This window comes from Cataglyphis hispanica, chromosome 14 (assembly GCF_021464435.1).
Source record: "Cataglyphis hispanica isolate Lineage 1 chromosome 14, ULB_Chis1_1.0, whole genome shotgun sequence".
NCBI classification, from domain to species: domain Eukaryota; kingdom Metazoa; phylum Arthropoda; class Insecta; order Hymenoptera; family Formicidae; genus Cataglyphis; species Cataglyphis hispanica.
Genome location: NC_065967.1, coordinates 2,579,801 through 2,601,710, shown reverse-complemented (window position 1 = coordinate 2,601,710; position 21,910 = coordinate 2,579,801). Strand labels below are relative to the sequence as shown.

The window sequence follows — 21,910 nt, the reverse complement described above, 5'->3', positions numbered from 1 at the left end:
AAATTTTATAATTATTAAAATTGATTTTTTTTTTAAACTAAAAAATTAAAATTGTTCTTAAAATTGATATATATTTATATATATATAAATTTGTCTACATTAGAAAATATTTTTGCTTTCATTCGGTTAGCTATGATGCTATATATACTCACGGTTGAAACACGAATTTGAGGAGCTTTGGCACTTTTACTTCCGATTGTTTTCGTACTTTTATCAGAGACATCCGAACGAACTTGCGGCTCAGGTGTTTTTGCTTTTGCATCCGGAGATTTCGCTTTGCGCGAGAAGAACCTGCACGCGATAAAAATTAAATCTTTAAATAAAAAAATTAATAATTATATCCAAATAATTATCAAGATATTAAATCAAATATTATTTTCTTAATAATAACTTTACATTTTATAAACGTTGAAAAAAGTACTTCAACTTACGGTACATCCTCCATTTCTTTGCTAAGCTTGCTAACAAAGTCAAGTATCGAAGTCAATTTGTCTTTTGCAACATTTATTAAAGACAATGGTTATCAATAATTCATGCTTACCGAAAAGGTGAACGACCACGTTTCTTCTTCTCGTCCTTTATGTCACCGTTCATCTCGCCATATCCATTCATTTCAGCTTCGCTGACCATATTGTCTAAAGTACGCGATCCATAAAGAGAACCTTTCCTAGGCGGCCTAGAAGGTTTGCCTCTTTGCATAGGAAGCGGCGATTCCTTCAGCATCTCATCCGCCTCGGCTGCATCCTCCGAGTAATTTCTTTGCAAACCTATTCAACATTATATATGTATATAATTACATATATTCCTAATTAAATAAAGTAATTTTATCTATACAAATTTTCTTAAAAGTATGCAACATAAAAATAAGTTTTTTTATATTAATAACAATTTATCAACATTACTAATTTATCTATTATGTGACGAAACTTATATTTCAAATTGACAGATTATTACCTTTGATATCGCTCATACTGAAGCCAGATTTCATAATTTGCTCCAAGTGAGCCGACGGTGCGGCTTGTTGTCCTTGTTCGACTTGCTCGGCTAAAAGTTTATTCTGTCGCATTTTGATCTCCTGCCACCTACGTAATTTCTCACCCTCCGTTATAAAGTTGGATTGACAAATCACAGGCAGCGATAATCTGAGAAATTCCCAGTTAGCTTTTTCCATAGTTTCGAATGTGTTGTGAGAGATTTTTAGACACGGCGGTGTGTCAGAACCAGCTGGTATTCTAGCCACGTCGATTCGAGTATCGGCCATGTCGTCGGTGTTCTCGAAGATAGGTTGATCTTTCGTATACCAATATGTGACTAGACGATTCATGTTTCTATGATATAAAAATGCACATTTATAAACGTAAATATCAATGGACATATTGATCTATTATTTTTTGTCTTATATATTAAATTACAAAAATATGTTATAAATTACTTACACGCAGAACGGTTCATAGCCCTCTTGTAAACCGCAGGTAGTGAAAAACTTTAGAGTATTCACATCTTGGCCGAATGTTAATCTTGCCTTTTGTCCGACGCCAAGAGTGAAAGCGGGCACGAAAGAGTCGCCTTGCACATCGGCGAAAGAAGTTTCGCCACCGAGTGCATCCATCAGCAGTTCTCCATTCAAGGAGAAGCCTGAATAATTCACGAAATTGTACCACTTGTATCAAGTATTAAAAAAAGTCGAAGCGAACGGACAAAAACATAATATAATATAGAAAAATGTTTAAAATAACTTAATAAACAATTCTATTTATTCGATCTTGTTGAAATGTCAAACATTCGTTTCGGCTTATTGAAAAACAGCATAATTCAATGGCAAGCAACTAATTAATAAATAATCATTATAATTTGTGAATGCCGAATGTTATGTGACATTGAAATAAAACGCAAATTTATCAAATAAAAAATTTTAAGGACTAATTAGAAATACTTATAAAATATATTACGTACAATTATGGCAAAGCAGGTGCTAAAATGGACCGTATGAATAAAATTTAACAAAGATTTTTGCTTTTGTCTATTACTTGAAAAGATGGAGATATTAAATAATATAAAAAAGAGATATTAAAATATTCATTTATGTTTCAAATTAAGAAATTTATCTTATTTTTATTCACACGATCCATTAACATAATTTCAGACAGAATATGCATGCAAGCGACGTTATTTGAAAGGAGTGAAATGAAAACCACAAATATGTGTAATATTATTACATACAGACGATGCACTCTCTCTAAAATAATAGAAATCTTACGATTAAAATATATATATATATATATATATATAATATAGTCAAGATAAAAAAATAAAAATTATTAACATTTCTTATAAACAGGGAAACATATATAATATATCGATTTAATCAGGGACATTTTCTTCGATATTTTGTCTTCAATACTGATTCAATATGTGTAACGTTTTGCAAAAAAATTTTATTGTATTTGGGAATTTCTGTTTAAGATACACGTGATGTGATCGATATAAAATTTGGGGTCACACCCTGGTGTTAGTGATTAGTAGATATGAGATTATGAAAGCACTGTTGTGTTTCGATAGTATAAACACTGAGTAGAATACTGGATACCGGAAAAGACATTGGGTCAGAGACATGATTTTCGATCGATCGAGAGCGTGATATTAATGATGATATAGAAACCAGGATTATCTTTGGTTTTGTAGTTATTTTCAATGTGTTAAAATGATAATGTGGCGAGATGAAATATTTTCCGTGCAAAAAATGCATGATCGCTCCTTTTTTGTTTGTTGCAACGGAGTTCTCTTCTTGTGAAAGCTTAAGCAAAATGAAAATTCTTTTCCAAAATGCGCGGCGCAAAATTTTGCTTTATAAATTTTTTACTCAATATTGAATAATTCTAAAGTCGTGTGTTCTGCGCGTTAAATATTATTTTAATACGCTAACAGATGATAAAATTGTCCATTTTATTTTTTGTATAGTATTGTATAATATTATTGTATGTTATATTACATGTTTGAATTGTATCATTGCATTATTATTGTATTCTATACAATATTTATATAATCAGTTTCTATTCGATCAATATTAAAAATAAAATTATTATGCAATGCAAATAAATATGAAAGGAACCAGTGTTGAAAATCACAATGTCTGTATCCAGTAATCTATTACTAGAGATCAAATTATATGTATATAGCTTGAAATGGCAGCTGAAGCGTTCGTTTAAAAATTCCGTCTTACTAATTGTTCGGTCAATTAGATCCAGGAAAACACCGACAACGTCTCCGACCTGCCATTGTTTGCCGAACGTTTCGGCCGTGCCCGAGTATACTTTTTCCTCCTTTAAAACAAAATGTTTACCATTTCAACATTTCCGCTCGTGGAGATCTGGATAGACCAGTAAACGAGATGTTCTATTGTATCTTTTACGCGTGGTGAGTCTGCAATATTTTGTATATATATTTGTTCTTTTCTCCCTATATACATCTCATTGTCGTGTACGTTCGTGCGAAAAATTTCGGCAATAGTGCAAAGTTAAAAAGAGATATCGCGAGGAAATTTCATGAATTCTCTCGATATCGATAAAGGTCAAGCCACACCTCGCCGAATGAAATTTCACCAGCGATTAACATTCGTCTTGGGACAAGGATGCAAGATATATAAAACCAAATCAACAAGAAAGAAACATATAGAACGAGACAAAGACAATAGTAGTGACGAGAAAACTCAGGAACAAAAAAGAAATATGTGTATACGTATAATGGGGACTTTAAAGATCGGCTAATTTGGAAGATGGGACTCTTACTGATCGTTCGGTCTGCCACGTCAATGAAACATCCGACTATGTCGCCCACTTGATATTTGTGACCAAATGACTCGTGGGTGCCAGCGTGTACTTTAGTCACCTGACATTCATGTTCTTATGGATTATTCATGTTTCATATATCGCGAGCAAGAGCCACGTAATAACGCTTATCTTAATATTATATTCGTCTTGCAACAAGATACTACTATGTACAGATTGCATACGTTTCTTAATATTTTCGTTTGTTAAAGAAAAGTTCAATACGAGTTTCTAAGTTCTCACCTTTCGTGGCTACAGTAACTCAAATATTATTTATAAAAGATTGTCACTATAATATGATAATAGCCTATAATAAATTATTAATATATCTTTGATATAATATATCATATCAAGAATATTTTTAATAAGTTTCTATATTATTTATTCATTATTTGTAATTCAAAATTCAAGATACGTTTTATAAAAATAAGTTAATTATGATTTTTTTTATTATTGGCTAAAAAAGTCGTTTTCTAAATTCCAAATATAATATCATTCTAATCGTACTAAAAAAAGAAAAAAACATCGATACTTACGTTGTAACCATCGAATGCCCAAGTACTTTCGTCACTGCCGAGCATACTTCCCGGCATACAATCGGCCTTTGCCCAACCGACGCGCATCGGTCCAGCTGTGAGAACTTCAAACTCGAAATACCATTTTCCGCTGCTGACAGCGTAATGCTTTTCGACTCTGTAAGTTCTGAAGGATAGTTGTCGTAATCTGCTGGCCTCCAAAAGCAATGCTACAAATACCAGAAAATAAATAAATTAATATGCGTAATTAATACTAGAATCTCAAAAAAATATATTCGAAAAAGTCAGCAAAACTTGATTTAATATACAATTGACGCTCTTTGTAATTGATTTAAAAAAATAAAGAAAATTATAAAATAATTTATTGTATATTATAATATTATACATAGATATATATGATTAATTATTATAAACAATAATTAATATAATTGTAAATAATATTTCACTAGGTATATTTTTTAAAAAAGTTTTAATATTTTTTAAAATAATTAAAAGAGAGAGACATAAAATCTCACCCTCATGCTGTTCTCCAGTGGGTGGATCAAGCATGTATCCATAGACTAACAAAGTTCTGACGGTTTCGCTGGCTGTATCTCGATTAGCTTTTTTGATAGCTTCATCGACCTTCAGATATGGTACCAAGTGAGGACTTCTTCTCATCTCCGAGTCTTCATTTAATCCATACGTCCACCCTTGACTGATTCTCTCTTTCGCCCAGAGATTATGTGTATTTTCCGCGAGTTGGTCAACGAGCTCTTCCATCTTGGGGGTCAACGTGATCGCTGACAGATCAAGAGGTGCAGGTTTATATCCGCTGCTTTGCAGAAACGGTTCGTTTGGCAATCTCAAAGTCTTGATTCGAGACGGTGGCTTATCCATTGTGATGTAATATCCCAGAGCTAAAATAGTCTTCAGAGTTTGCACGGCCAGCTGAGTATCGTAGCGCTTTTCCGCGGCTGGCAGTCGTTCGAATTGAACTATGCAAGGATGTATTTTTCTTAAATCGTCCCTGACCTCACCATAAATCCAACCGGCCTCGATTTTATTCATCGCCCACATCTCGTGGATGTTCTCTGCGAGTTTATCTCTGATCTGCTCGACATAGGCGGGCAAGTTAACCATGGAAGTATCGACCGGGCTCGGAACGAAGGCGGTGTCGTCCTCGACCAGCCATGGTCCTGCTAAAACCACCTTGTTCATGTTGCCGAAATAGAAGCACGGATCTAACGATAGGATCTGCTGCGGTAACAGGCTCTCCACTAGCGGCGAGAATTCTTCCATTGGCTGGTATTTTAATTTACCGTGATCGCCGCCCAGCAAAAATCTGCAGGAGAGTTTAGACGAACAGCTAATCACGGGGAAGAACATGCCGTCTAAATTAAAATTACGGAAGGAACCCATGATACGATTGCCATTGAAAGTGAACGTTATCACCGGCACCGTTAAATCTAAGGCGCAACCGATTACGTCGCTCTTTCTGATATAAGGCTCTGTGGCGTTCTGAACGACCTGCGTCTTCCTGCCACCAGTCCATAGATAAGCGCCGTCAAATCCGAACGAGTACAAGTCATCGCCAACGCCGTTTCCACCCCATTTCTCGCCACCACCGGGATACGGCATGTAGCTATTTGCGGAAATGACATCTGCATTATTGGCTTTATCAATATCGGAAAATTTCATTAAAAAAATGAATGCTATATAATATGTTTATTATTGATATAGCACATATAATATGCTTGGCTAATTTTGACTAGTATAAATAGACTAATTTTAGCTCTAAAAATAAATAGGTATGTGAAAATTATATTCTAGATTAATTTACCCAGCGGTATTTGCCCATCCGATTCTCAAGTGCGGCATCATATGCGTCGTCTGTTCAATATGATCCACAGTTACTTCGAAATACCACTTTTGATAAAGAGCCGAACCCTCGACTCTGCCGACGAATATATTTGGTCTAACACTGGCAACATGATCTACCAATTGCGTCTGGAGAAGCAGATTTTTTCCAGGCAACAAAAAATCACAAATATTATTCTGCGAAGAACGCACTGCAACGCCATTGCCGACGCACAGTGAACATAAAACATCCAAAACCTTCGGATCTCTGCCGTGTTTCTCTAATAAAGAAATAATTACTTTTATGTGCTCGTCCTGAAAAAAATATTTATAAATCAGGATTAAAAAATTCATGAATATAATAAATTTACTAAACTAAATTTATTACACAAATTAAATTTTTTTTCTATAAAATTTTTGATTTTACACGAAAAATTATTCGCTAAATAATTTATATTATAAAAAAATGACATAATACCCTCATCATATTTAAAGCTTCCGGCGAATCAATCAGGACGCAATGAAGTACGTCCAACATTCCAGTTCCTTCGCTAGAAGCCTGTGAGCCCAGACGGCTGAACAACCAATTGAGACGATTGCTATTGGCAAACTGAGCGCAGTTGGTATGATTACCCTTGATAATAGCTGCCAACAATTGGTAAAGATATCCAGATATCTGATCCCAAGCTTGGCCGCTCTCGTCACCGGAAAGAGCGACGAGAAATCCTTGTGAAGTGATCACGTTAATTTTATCAATAGCTTCGAGAATTAAATTTAATATGCCTTCCTCTTGAAAGAGATCTTGACGGTTTCTAAGAGCTCGGAATTTGTTCTGCTTCTCTTCGTGTTCTGGAGAAATCTATCATTAATAACACGTTTTAAAGAAACGTTTTAAGAAAAGTTTATTTTCTTACCCATGTCGTCCTCGGGTTGAGCAAAGTAATTGATCAAGTCTTCAAGACACATTACCATCTCATTAAGATTTACGTTTTGAAAAAACATGGACGCTCTTCTGTTCACTTGCAACGTTTCTAGGCCACTAAAAAATGTTTGATATTTTTAACAAGATTTTTTTTTTATTTTTTGATATATAGTTTTTTTGATAATTTTAATATAAATTATATATTTATCTTTTTTTATATTTTTAAAAATATTTTTAATTTTGATAACTCACGTGATAAATTGAGTAAACAAGCTGCTACATTTTCTGATAACGCGGGCAGTACGAGATTCTTCTTCTTGAGATCTAGAAAAATCTAAACCATCGTCCATTTTACCCTCTTCGTGGAGTACCGCCTGTTTTTCTTCGACTTTTCCGACTCCCTTCTTTTTCGTCTCATATGACTAAGGAAATGTCACGCAGTCGTAAAAATCATAAAAATTTGTTGCAACTTTCATTAAATGTTTAAATATATTTAACAATAATTAAAGAAGCTTTTAATTAATCAAGCTAATCGGAATTTGGTTGCCTTGAAATTGTTTATATATTTTACATTGTAGTTAACAATTTATTTTTTTATTTACCTTATAAGACACCCAGAGGCACGTGGTGGCATGTTGCATAATAACAGTAGAGTCACCGTATTTAATGATCGGCAATCCGATGACTTCCAGATCTTTGTCTTCGAGAATAATCTTCTGATCGTCCTTTTCCTGCCGCAGCCAGAACGTCGAAGTTTCGATCGTCGCCTCATTTCTTCGGAAAAAAAATGATCGTAGATTTAAGAAACATTGTTGTGAGCCTATAAGAATTTCTATGACCCTTGAACTTTTTCTAAAAATAAGTATTAACCTATCGACCAGATAGAGCTCGTTGTTCTCCTTTACGCCGAGATAACGTCCGGTCGTCAAATGCCTGATTCTCATAGGATGTAGCCAGTTAATAAAGCCACCCGCCCATTTTGTCCTGGCAAGCTCTAATCTCCATAGCGATCTCGCTTGACTCATTACGCTACCGCCTTCGTAGATTACAAGACTATAAAATGATAAAACATTTAAATAAAATAATTTTATTTTTATATTCCTTTTTATTTTCCGGTAACAGTAGTTATTCAAATTTTTTACGAGATATAATTATGTAAAACAATTGTCATTTTATATTTAATTTAATTTTATCATTTATTATATCTGAGTAATTAATTAATTAATAATTAAATTGTATATACGAATTATTTGGTTAGTCTTATCAAAGCATGTATAATAGATATAATCTATGCTGACTTTTGACTGGGTGCTGGACTCCAAGTCGATGGAATCGTCAAACACTCGTCACCACCGTGAAAAAAGCGCAATACATCGCCTCCAAAAACATAGCCAACATATTTCATTCTGCTGATACCGGTACCATAAGGTTGTACCGACCAATGGGTTACGTGAAAAGATGCATTAACTACCGATAAATCGTTTTCTTTCGTCGTATGCTGAAACAAAAGAATATTTATTAAAATGTATTTTTTATTTTTACACGAAGAAATTATTTTCAAGATATTATTATTTTTTTTTATAATCAATATTACATTCTACTTTATTCTTATTTCTATTTATTTTATATTTTATTTTATTACATTTTAATAAATGTCAAACTTACCAAGTATCGCTCGGTAGCGACAGATACCAGAATAAGATCGTCACCCACACGCACTTTCTCACCCTCGGATCTCTGCTTGGAGGCAGGGTGCACGGTCCACCAACACGCTTCACCTGCATGAATGAAACTTGATGAAATACAAAGCGAAGTACGATAATCAATTCGTATTTTTCGACGTACGACAAATTTGTCAATGCAACTTTAAACTTTAACTTTCATTAAATTTTGTTGAAAGTTTTAATTGCATTTGTAATTATTCAACATGTACATGATACAGTGCGTTATCGATACCGGAGAATAGAAAAAAATAACATTAATACTATAGTATTAAAAATTTATTAAGAAATTAAGAATTAAAGCACTAACCGTGCGAATGTTCTTGTAAACCGACGTCAAAGGCTAGCTTATCGTTCGATGAACTTGTAGATAGACACGCCAGATACTACAATACACGAACAGATATTTACAAGTATTAAAAATTGACGTGTTATGTATAAAATAGCACATATATAAAGAAAACTAATTTACCATATCGCTGTTTAGATGTCGCAACAATATTGCGTTACCGTATAACAAGGTCCTGTGCCCTGACCCGGTGCCCTTTCCCTGGAAACATCAAAGGATTGGTCAAAGCCCCTACAATCCCTCGTACTCCATATAGTATCATATTTTTCTTTACGTATATATGATACGAGATTTTAATACTTTGCAAAATAACAGAGTTTCTTAAGACAATTTCTACAAGCGTACTGATAAGAGGAGGCCATAAATGCTGGTATTATGTCAAGCCATGATGCAAACACTTACGAGGCATGTATTCAAGAGGCTAGATTGTTGAATACGATTTTAACATAGACGTTTAATTATGTTAAATAAGCAAATAAAAGCAAGCAGTCTCAGTTATTAGTTTCAACGTACGTAATATTAATGTTAATTGAAGTTTTCAGAGTGATTCTTAATCGAGTGGGTGAAACAACATCTCGATATTTAGAAAGTTCGATATGAAGTCGAATTTGGAAAATTATAATTATTTATTTTTAGCTTAAATTTGCATTGAATGCGATATTTATGTTAGACAAATGCAGCTCAGAACCAAATGCCTTATCAGCGTTAAATGTGATGCTAAATAAAAATTATTCAATGTTTCAAAAATTGATTGAGGCCATTTTCGTGAAATAAATAATTCATATCTTCACTCAAGCTTGTTCGTTATGATGTTTTAGCACACAAACCAATGATGTTTTACCCAAGAGCGGACATGTTACGGCGCCCCGCAGAGACGTAAATTATACTTACTAAACTGTCTTGTTGCTGCAAAGAGAAAAAAAAAAACATAAGAGGCAATGAATCTCTTTCTTTAGTATCGATACGGATTGCATAGAAAAAAGGGGGATATAAAAAAAAAAATAAAAATAAAACAGAACAATATATGCGTATGATGTTTCATGGTCGATGATGACGGTGAATCTCGATTAAATTTTTAGATGATTTGTTTTTCACAATGCTAGCATATTTCGAATGACAAGATGGAGATAAAAATGCCCAAAAGAACGAAAATGTAAATACGAAATTATTTTACATGACTACATGGACACATGCTACAATCATACGGACACAGGGGTGTGCAGTGGCGAAAAAGGTGCGTGCTGGTGCATCAAAAAAAAGCTATTCCGATGTATCAGGAACTGTTCGAAAATTATTCGGCGGAGAAATTGAATAAGTTTGAAGATCTAAAAGACAGCGAAAAAATGTCTATAAGATGCCTTAATATCTTTTAGACAGTTTTGAAGCACCTCTTAGATCTTTGCATGTTCGGGAATGACATTTTTCACGTTTTACACATAACGGCAAAGGACGCGTTTTATGGCCCATTCTTATGCAGGCGTAAAATAAATTGATATTTAACGATTAATTTAGGATATAGAAAGTTTATAATCACGAGGCAGATGGTAACACACTTTTTGCGTAATTAATGAATTACATGAGTTAAATTCGTCGAATTACACGAGCCTTATCATTTGTGTACTTGTTTGAAAAGTCCTCCTTTTTAAAATAAGAGAATGTTTCTTTTTTACGGCACGCGTAGAAGCTACGAGCTATTTCCTGAAATTTTACTGCCAAAGCTGAAGAGTCATACGAGTGTACGAAGATATTAAACAATGAATATGTATACATTACCGTCTCGGAACCGGCAGCTGTGACTAATTCCTGTAAGGCTCTCACCGAAAGAGCCTGCTCTATTACAAACACGCATTGCGACAGATCCGGCGGTATATTCTGGAAATAAAAAAAAAGATAGAATTCATGAGATAATAAAAACGGCATAATAAGAGTGAGTCAAGAAAAATTCGCAGTCGTCATTACCTTGTCCGCAATATTCTCGAGGAAGCAGTGTCGATTGCCGAAACCCTCCGCTGCCAGGCAAACCCTTTCTCCTGTCGCGGTACAGGACAGACATACCATATCCTCCTATAAATTTTAAATAATATTTTTGTATATTTTTCATGTAACCAGTGACCTGTTCTATTTTTAGAACTCGAGAAAACCGATTTTCAAACTAAGAACATTAATTTAAAAGATATTAAATTTTTTATATGATTTATAATCATAATACAATAATTGTAATTCTCCATTATATTTTAAAATATTTACAGCTCATATTTTCTTGTAATTTACATTGATTCACGAGAAATGTAAATTAACAAGAGAACTCAGCGTGAATTTCTCTCGAATAAACCTCGTGTATTTTATCGTGATATTTGCTGTGCTGCAATAGTGTGCAATACCACTAAAAGATTTTGCAATCTGCAACAGAGTAGTGTATTCGCCGAAACTAGCTATCTGCATTTAATTTTCGTAGATATGGAAATGAGCATCAATGAAAGTGTCGGAAGTACAGCAATCATTCGATCGTTTTGAGAAAATGCTTTTTGTTATGAGATATTAATGACAAACTTTTATGAAATCATGCGAAATATGGTGCAGACTAAACGACAGAATACCGGTCAAAACTGTGCCAAAACTGTGCCAATTTGGACGACCTCAAGAATGCATGAGAATCAGGCACACAAGCATACCCGACTTTGAAGGCACTTCGTAATCTTTGGACACGTCGCATCGCCGAGCGGAAAACATGCATTTCTCACAACGACGTTATTTAACGCGCGCTCGCAATAACTCGTCGAGTGAGTCATTCGATTTGCGTCACTCGATTTTAACCCTCAATGCGTATAAATTTCCCTCTCGGTCTATATAAGCTGAGTTTTTATAAACCCGATTTTTCTGTCGTAATTAAAAAAAAAATATTGATCTTTAATCGCGCTACAGTTTTATTTTTTTAATCCACCTACACCTAGCAAGAAAAGAATGATATCACATGTTCATGTGTGCCCTTCAACTCTCTATACAGAAATGTCAAAGAAAAAGAAAAAGGGCAAGTAATGTCAACAATGTGCAACCGTGAAATTTTTATGAGGAACTATAGAAACTAGGTCGGAAGATTGCTTTTATCCTCTTATTTCTACAATATCATCTAGACTAAACGATTTCATTTCTTAATCGATATATTTAAATTACGTGCGAAGAATTGCTTGATAAGATTGTACCGTGATGAATATTTCCAAGCTTAGTTTTAATAATATGCAGGAAAAATTAATGCAACAGTTACAATGATCTTTTAAGTGTCTTATTCTTTTTTTAACATTTTCCTAAAGAATAATCTAATAAAAAAAAAATTTATATATACTACACATATACATACATACATACATACATACATATATATATATATATATATATATATATATATATATATATATAAAGAGATATTGTATGTGTGTGTGTGTTCCTCAGAGATAATTTTAAATCATCTTTTAAAAGAATTAAAAATGAATAATTTAGCATTATTAGCGCTTGAAATATTATTCAATCAACGGTAATCAGCTCGGTTTATTGGCAATCAGGGATGTAACAACAATGTAACTAAGGCAATCATTCGATTATAGAGTTTAATTGAAATCGATGGGATTTCAATCCTGGTTGCATCGTGATGAAACTGTCTGTGTAAACGAAATTGTTTTGCACGATCATATTAACCGTATCCCACATGTGTCACTAGAACCACACCTACTCTCTTTCTTTCTCTCTTCCTTTCTCTATCTATCCTCTTGAATGATTATATTACTACATATATTGTCGATCGTTGATATACAGTCGACATTGTGCAATAGGGTGTGCAATCGTGAACGCGCATCCATATTTATGCGATATATATTTCTGTTTTATTTATTACTGTTTAAGTTTGAAAAAAAAAATTAATATGCAATGAGAAAAGATGCATAAGTAATGTTTTACTTAAAGGACACATTAACATAACTTCTTGCCGGGTTTAGTTCGGGTTGAATCCATGCCGGCACGCGATTCGCCATATGTGCTCGTATATTTGCGTCTGATTGTGAGACGCCGCAAATTTTCGCTGGAAATTTGACAAAGAGTCTTAATCTTATTTATCGAGATATTTATAAAATGCTTCTGGGCTTGAGGCGGATTACTTCACAAATTGCTTTTTGATTAACACATTATACGGAAAATTATTATTTCCAGCTTATGATTACAATTTACGCGAGAAATTAAAAATAGAAAAAAATTTTTTAATTTTTTAATCGCACAGTTATATTAAAATGTCAGCACTTTTTCCTATAATTATAGCTATTTCTATAATTATTTATATATTTTTTTAAAAGTACTATTTTAATTTTTGTTTTATATGTAATAATTCTATCGAAAAAATTATTTAATTTTCTTCTGCGATTTTTTAAGTATTAATAGTTTTTCGGCTGAATCTAATAAACGAAATGTTGGAAAATTATGGGGAACATAATTGACCGTTTGACAGACAAATGCGCGTGACATGTGCGTTGATAACGGACCAAATACATTGGTTATACTTCCGGTTATGATCAAAGTTACAATGTCGGTAATAGGTCAAGGTTACACCTTCGTTTCACAAATAGATAATCCATATAATTTTATCAAACTCTGGCGAATAACTATAAATCATTTTACCTTGACACGTGTACATTTCAGATCTTTCATTTAGATACAGAACCAAAAGGTGACCAACAATGACGTATGAACAATAATGCGAAAGATTCATTATATTCATGGCTGAAAATATATCTGACAGAATTAAAATCTTTTTAATCATAAAAATTTACTGAAGATATTCTTATAAATTTGTCTTAATTGGCTATCTAATTTTTAACTTTCGCATAACTTAGATAAATTAATATTTCTTCACTTCTCCTTAATTTAATAGAAATATCAACTATATATGTAAAGTGATAGTCAATAAATATATTGTTAAAAAAATAAGCTTTATGACGCTTCATAGCATCATTGAACTGGAAGAGGGTTAGAAAGGTGGGATGTTGCAGCATGGTATCATGTGTATACTATATCGTTTGTTGTTGTTCGATACTCGGCGCATCCGCATGTTGCACATCGCGGTATATTAATTATAAATTCATCACTTTTCGAAGTGTAGTATCACTGATGAAACGGCTACGTGACGTGATGAGACGTATTGATCAGACAGAAATGCCGCTGTATCAAATTCTAAAATTAATTAAAAATGATTAACTTTAAATAAGAACTTTAAAAACGCATTGTCTAAAGCTTTGATATAGATTTCTATATGTTGTAAAATTTCATCAACGAAATTGTACAATGAATTACTTGATTGTATGCTTCTTCGAAAAATATGTCAAATATAATTAATTAGCATGATATTAAATTCAGTTGAAAGAATTGTTTGAAAGATATCGTTATAAAAATTTATTCATCTCTTTATTAATATTGGAATGTTTGTAATTATGAAGTTTTGTTTAAAAAACTTCATACAACGTAGCTTTATTTCAACAATAATATATTTGATACCACAAATGTCAATAGACATCTGTGTTTGATACTCAGTCTTGTTGCATATGATATCGGAACACTGATAATCGATAGGATCACCGATCGATTATTTTCGAGCGTGCGAAGTGAGAGAATTAAGCTCGTAAAACTTCAAATGTTTTTGCCGCGGTAGACATTTTCCTTTCTTTTTGACACCAAATTAAATTATCAAGTGAAAATTGTAAACGGCAGAAGATGGACGAATCTGACATTCACCGAAGTATGTCCTACGAAGACAGGTGAGAGATATTCTTCGTTCTCGATTTTCCGTCGAATTCGCTTACATAATTCATTCACAGGAAAAATAGTCTGTCGATTGGCGCAGATATGATTTCTCACGTAAGAATGCAAACGATTCTCTACCTGGCATTGAGCCCGGCCGATTTCATATGGCATATTATCGCGACGCGAATCTAGCAGAGATGTATTTCGCACGCGATTTTGCCACATTGATTTAACAAGAACACGAAAGCCGATTTAATTTCGCGAAGACAGCTGCGACCGCGCGATGATCGAAATCGTTCTCATAAGAAATAATCAACTTTGACGTTCGATGTTCTTTCTCATTCGTTTTATATATCCTACTAGTTGCAAAATTTTTAGTCGTAAATTGAATTTAACACTGATCAGTCAATCGCGAATTTCAAAGAAGAATCGGAAATCGAAAGTGTTTCGTTCGTTTCGATTGCCGGCAATCGTATATTGCATTAAATACGTCCTAGATGCACAAAAATTAAAAGTGCATTTGTGAGAAGAATAAATATTATTTTTATTTTAAAATTTATAGTATTTATTTATAATAAAAAAATTATAATAGAACAAACAATGAGATAAACCGGCCCTTCGCAGACGCATTACGAACATTGAAGAATCATGTAATGAGATGAGCGAGCCCATGGAAGAGAATGACGACACGACCTGTGGCAGACGAAGGCGTGGAAGAAAATCGTCATGTCGCTGCCGGACCAGATCTAGAAGGAGAAGACGGAAAATTCTCTCGCGGAATCCTTTTATCATCTTTTATCTCGAGATGTATTTTAAGATGCCCGGCAAACGCGTGACGGAAGTCGCTCGGCAGGCTGGCAAAGAATGGTGCGCCTTATCCGAGGAAGAAAGAAAGAAATATATACTTTTGGCACAGAGAGTGCGAAGAAAACAGCGCAATAGAACGCAAAGAAGAAGAAGATGTAATAACACGTGTTAGCGAAACGTAACTTCTGGTTGCTGTTAAACGTTTCAGAAAGAATCTATCGATAGAACATGAGAGACAATAGAAACAAATGTGAGAAATTAGAAGATAAGCTACCTTTGATAAAACGGTGAAGAAATATATCCTAAACTTCTGCCATCAAAATTGTTGGAACACATTTGGAATTTAGATTCTTATTTTATTCCAAGGTCTTAAAAAAAGATTGAAAAACACAATTTGCAACAAATTAAGTACAGTATATAATAGAGAGCTTTCACATTTTAAACCACTGGGTATATCGTTTTCAATGAAAATGAAAAAAAAAAATGAGAAATAGTTGTAACAAACGCGAAGGTCATAAATTAGAGAACACACGATTCTGTTTAATTTATGAACAGTTTTATGTGACAAATTCAATATTTTTAAAACTATATAATTTGTAATATATTTTTAATTCTGGTTTTATATATATTATTTTAATAAATATATAAAGTGTACAATTATTTAAAAAATACTAAAAATATATGTAAATTAATCTATTTTTTAGAAAAGATAATATTTACATTTGTAATTAATATTTTTGATATTTCCTTATTTACGGTCCAAATTTATGGTATAGTAAATTATATTATTATAATTAATACATTATTGAACATACACAATATAATTAGAATATAAAGGATTATATAACAAACGTCGATGACAAAAGCCTATATTTTGACTACTACAGCCAGCCCTCTGGACTGAACGAGGTCAAGGTTGTTGTGACTACAAGGAACTCGTGCTTCCACATTTTCTAAAATCTCACACAGTTTTTTGCTGCTTCTCTATATAAGAAATTGCATTTATACGTAAAATGAAGTCAACTTTAGTGGCTTTTTAACGATATTTAAGTCATTTAAAGATTGATCTGTCATCAATCTAAATTGTCAAATACTTTTTAAATTTATTCAATTTTTAGAGAGAGAGAGAGAGAGAGAGAGAGAGAGAAATTTATTATATATTATATCTTGATTTGATAAGATAATTTAATAATATATTAATTACCAAGTTTCACGGTTAAGCATTTTTTCAGAGAAATCGCAAAAAAATTTTCGAAATATTTTCCTATGATATTTTTGAAAAAAAAAAAAAATAGATATGAAATTATACATGTATACAATGCAATGTATGCATAATGCAACAGTGCAGTTTATAGTTTACTCGCTTCTTGTGCAAGCAAAGTTTCAACTGTATCGGCATTCATTCATTTTCACACGAACACCACTGTATCATTGAAGGCGAACCACCTCCCTGTTTCTGCGTGCTTTTCGCGGGCATGCTTGCGGATACGTTTACAATCGGTTCCTTTCAAACTTATTGAACTATTGTACAACCTCTTGCATATATCGTATCTATTATATATGTGAACCTTGCGGAATTGTTAACACCAATAAAGATATTTATTCTTCGTCTATATTAAAATTGTCATTAGTGTCAAAATTAAAAAATCATCGAAACCTAATCAGCTATATATTAGCGATTTAAATAATTTTATCTAACTAGTAAAAAATAAGTTGTTTTAAAGAAGATAAATTATACAAGCGCATTGTCAACGAAGAATGCATGTTATCAATAATTCTTTTTCACATAAAATTGATTGTCTTTTTCCCTTCAATGATAATCGCTTTACCCGTTGATCACGGGGATTATTTTTTCAGTATCTTTTAATATAATATTTTGAACTCTATTTTCTTGGCATTTCAAAGATAGCAAGATAGCTTATATCGTCATTAATTTATAAGAACTTTCTGATCTCTAAGCATTTCCCTTAAATTTTCAAGTCATCGGCTTCTTCTTGTCGCGCAATCATAAGCTCGCCCATAGCAAGGTGGAACTTACCGTACGAAGGAATGATACGTCGTCCTGCTCGGAGCCACCCTCGCTATCGGCCATCCCTTCGGCGCGCTTGCACGCGACGAGCTTCCTCTGCCTGTCTCACTTCTACGCGTTCGTACGTGCGTAGTGCGAGTGTGCTCGTAACTCGCGTGTTCACTCGGTGTCCAAGGCACCCTTATCAATGTTGAAGCGGTCGGTCATGCACGGTCTCGTATAGTCGGCATGTTCCTGTCACTACACACACTACTGGAACTCTTGACTTCTTCGTCTGGCGACGAAGACGATGATGACCACGACGATAATAATGTGATGTTGCACTTAACTGTCGTGGAACACCGACAATCACCCACTGCTGGTCGGAGGGCACCCAGACCGCTCGTCGACGTTCCTCGCGCACGCGTCCAACACCTTTAATCAAATTCCGCATGCTCGAGATTCCGTTAACGCAAAATCCCCCCTTTATGCGACTGTATATATTATATGGTATTACACGATTTTTGCGTTGGGTAGCTGTGTATTTTATCGTGAAACATTGTTGGAATAGAATTTTATTTTTTTACTATGAGAATGAATTTGAATGACGATGACAGGCAGGAAAGTTTATGGATTTTAAGGATGAAAACATTATCAATGAATTGTGCGATAACAAATCAAATTTATCCAACATATCGAAACAATCTTTTGAATATCTTTCTTAAGGAGGGATTTACATTTTTAGATTTTGTTATAATATATATTTTATTATTGTGATATATATTTTAATTTTAATTTAAAAAAAAATCCGAAGAGAGAGAAAAATATATATCTCTTGACTTTATATGATTTTGATTCGTCAAATTTGGAGGAAGAAGATTTGTAACGTTTATATGTCTCTAAATTATCTTTATTAATTTTCAAGCATGTTAATTAAAATTTTGAATTAAGTTTTTAAATTAAGAAATATTTTGGAATATGAGATCTCTCTCTCTCTCGGAAAGTGTCGCAAAAGCATCCTATAATTGAATCTATTCAATCCATTAATATTACAAGTGAGAGAAATACAAATTTATCAACTTGATATTATTCTTGCTTTAATTTATGTGCGATGGACGAAGAAATATCATTATCAATTCAAATTTATTCAATATTATTACATTGAGCGCAAGCGATAGAATATGAAGCGTTATGACACAAAAATAAATCACACTTAATAAAGCTGACCTAGTGCAGCTACCATGAGGTCTTAAATCTGTATCTTGAGTAATATGCGACATTGCAATAATAGTGCAATTCAAACAACGCAACAAAAAATGCAAAATTATTTAGTTATTAGTATTTAAGAAATTATATACGTGTTTCATATCTCATATCTTATTTATTGAGAGTGAAATCTGTTGAAATCTTTTTAATAAGTATACAGTAAAATTACAATTTGACAACGACATTGCGATTTATCAACACAGAAATAATCCCAGTTGATTTTACCTTCTCTGAGAATCTATTTCCAGCAACGCGACAGAAATAGATGTATCCGTGATGATTTACCGAAATATCCTCCATACGCTTATCATGACTGAACTCTCAATTACCGCATTTAATGAGTTAATCGAAGGTTAAGGATATCTATCCTTGAAAAGCGTGATCTCTATTTTCGCAAAAGAATTTTCAAATAAATATTCACTTGTAGGAATATATTATTTACATCGTGTTGAATAAAATTCTTTCTTGATGAATTAAATAAAAATTTCATAGAAAGTCGATAAAATCATATATACATATTCTATAAATATGTCTTTATCCTTTGTCACGATATTGAACGTATTATATTATGGTCGATGATTTACTGTTACTTCTACAAATATTATTTAGTCATGATACATCAATTCTATCAAAATAAAATATTATAATAATAATCAAATTATAATTTTGTAATTAAAATTATTTATGCAACAATGAAACGTTTTATATTAGAGACGACGATATATTGTTACTTTTACAAACACTAGAACATATCACATTTATTTTCTTCTACTATGTAATATAATTCGAGATAAAATCTATATATAATCGCTCACTATTCAGTACTCTCTGCTCATGTTTCCCGATACTTGTCACGATGATCGAGTTTAGAAAAGAGATTCGACAAGTTTCTTGCTCTACTATTGACAATATTTTCTTACTCAAATATCGTAAATATAAAAATGAATTATTTAGCCATAATGTCATAAATGTGTGTGAAGATTAAGTAATTTAAATAAATAAAATAATTTTGATTTTAGAAATTTTATGAAACAATAAAAATGTAGCAGTAAGTGTAATATTTATCGATCGAAATAATTCAATTTTATAAATTAATTTTTAATGAACAGATTCTAATAATAACCGGAATATTAAAATGTCATCTAGACATTTTTACTAGATGATTTTTCATCGTCTGGCAAGGCTATTCCAGAAAACGATATTGCATAAGAATACAAAACCGACTTTCTAATTTTAGGATAAGAAAAGTACACGGTTGTCTACTGGATTAAGAACTGCGTAAAGACATTTAATTCGAAATGTGAGATATATTAAGCTTTTTCAACAATTAATTGTATTCATTTAATTAAGCTTGTCTCTAAAATTTATGATGATGTGGCGTGTATTAAAGTATATACTACCGTATATGCATGATATTTTTTCGATGATATTATACTAGTTTACTGAATAACAGTATACATGATTTATATCTATAACGAATCCCCTGCGAATTACTTCACATAATTAGCTAATTAATTAAAAAAAAGAAGAAAATTATATATTACGCGAGAAAAAAAAACACCACAATCTTCCCTCACGCGTTATTCAAAGCACATACGCACATATACTCACAGACACACACACACATATGTATATCACGGACGATACGCGGATATCATTTTCGATGCCATAATTCAGAGGCGCATGTCCGAGAAAAAAAAAAGAGATTAATCACGACATTCACCCTCAGAAGACTCACCTCAAAATAACACTTCACTTCGTCACTTCTCTTAATTCGCGTGCTCGTTTCACGATCTCGCGAAAGGATTCGCAACTCCGTACGACGGTACAGTAAATCGTGTGATCGGTCGTTCGCGTTCGGCCGAAGGCCTCTTTAAGATTCGGAGCTTCTTATTTCTCTAACCACAGGAGATCGGACCCCTGCGACGAAACTTTCTCGAAGCTCGAAGAGCTATGTCGAGCCGAGCGGAGCTAGAGCGAGCGGTTCTCCGGCGGTTATTTTCAGCCTCGAGCCGAGCAAGCTGCGCGCTTTGCGTCGTACTTGAAAGAAATCGCGACAGCGACGTCGAAATCACCTGAGTCGATTGTCAGTGACCGTAATAAATATATAATAATGCGTAAAATATCTACCGAAGAATATCTTTTTAAATATAGAATTTATATTATCTAAAATTAATATTATATATTTATTTCTTGAACGACTTGTTGGGTGCTTGCATCTCCAACACAAGTTCCAAGAAATTTTCAAAAATTAGCTTGGATGTTAATATAAGATTCTCAATGGCAAATCTGCAAAAATTAGTTAATATCGTAACCATCATTCTTATGAATTTATATTGATAATTTTGGTAAATTCGCAATATCAGCGATGGTTTTTAAGTTTAATTGTGTTATTTTAATTTAACACAATTTATTTATAGATTTGTTCAAATTATCAATAAATTATTAATAGATTATTAACTCGATATATTGTGTTAAACAATTTATTTGCGATAAAGGGTCAATAAATTCTTTAACAATAATGGCTTCATAACATTCTCAAATTACAGCAAATGACTATTATAATCTTGTAGCCCGCCTTTGTTGCCACCAATCTTTGCCAAGATAAAATAGAGTAAATTCTTCAAGAAATAAATAAAGTTCTATATTTAGTACTATCTCTCTTTATCGACGCGATAATTAAAATGGTATGGCTATTTAATGATTTAAATTTGCATATTCATTACATATACCATTACATATACCATAATCACAGTAATAGACAGTATAATGTAAAATTGATAGATGTATTGGTGTAATTGGTACACGATCGATGGACAATCTATAATTACAAATTTTTAATAGTATTTTATTTAAATTT

At 32.8% G+C, this 21,910-nt stretch overlaps 1 protein-coding gene across 13 annotated transcripts in view; it reads right to left on the bottom strand.

Annotated features, from left to right (window-relative positions):
* LOC126854532 (ryanodine receptor) overlaps positions 1 to 20,976 on the bottom strand; it is a 39,365-nt gene extending 18,389 nt beyond the window's left edge. For 4 of the 13 annotated variants that reach the window (XM_050601375.1, XM_050601377.1, XM_050601379.1 and 1 more), the window contains exons 1-22: positions 20,789 to 20,976; positions 17,815 to 18,219; positions 11,151 to 11,255; positions 10,965 to 11,063; positions 10,083 to 10,097; positions 9,315 to 9,392; positions 9,153 to 9,228; positions 8,787 to 8,899; positions 8,420 to 8,619; positions 7,992 to 8,174; positions 7,724 to 7,895; positions 7,374 to 7,543; positions 7,114 to 7,238; positions 6,678 to 7,048; positions 6,183 to 6,514; positions 4,876 to 5,984; positions 4,361 to 4,569; positions 3,221 to 3,320; positions 1,437 to 1,635; positions 955 to 1,328; positions 542 to 767; positions 153 to 291 (exon numbers count right to left, since the gene is read on the bottom strand). In XM_050601375.1, the coding sequence (XP_050457332.1) occupies positions 153 to 291; positions 542 to 767; positions 955 to 1,328; positions 1,437 to 1,635; positions 3,221 to 3,320; positions 4,361 to 4,569; positions 4,876 to 5,984; positions 6,183 to 6,514; positions 6,678 to 7,048; positions 7,114 to 7,238; positions 7,374 to 7,543; positions 7,724 to 7,895; positions 7,992 to 8,174; positions 8,420 to 8,619; positions 8,787 to 8,899; positions 9,153 to 9,228; positions 9,315 to 9,392; positions 10,083 to 10,097; positions 10,965 to 11,063; positions 11,151 to 11,255; positions 17,815 to 17,868 (4,449 nt within the window). In that variant the 5' untranslated portion in view covers positions 17,869 to 18,219; positions 20,789 to 20,976. Of the gene's footprint in view, positions 1 to 152; positions 292 to 541; positions 768 to 954; positions 1,329 to 1,436; positions 1,636 to 3,220; positions 3,321 to 3,785; positions 3,886 to 4,360; positions 4,570 to 4,875; positions 5,985 to 6,182; positions 6,515 to 6,677; positions 7,049 to 7,113; positions 7,239 to 7,373; positions 7,544 to 7,723; positions 7,896 to 7,991; positions 8,175 to 8,419; positions 8,620 to 8,786; positions 8,900 to 9,152; positions 9,229 to 9,314; positions 9,393 to 10,082; positions 10,098 to 10,964; positions 11,064 to 11,150; positions 11,256 to 17,814; positions 18,220 to 20,788 lie in introns of all 13 variants that reach the window. The other 9 variants (XM_050601380.1, XM_050601387.1, XM_050601388.1 and 6 more) reach the window with 3 other exon arrangements.
* Between the last annotated feature and the right edge of the window lie 934 nt (positions 20,977 to 21,910).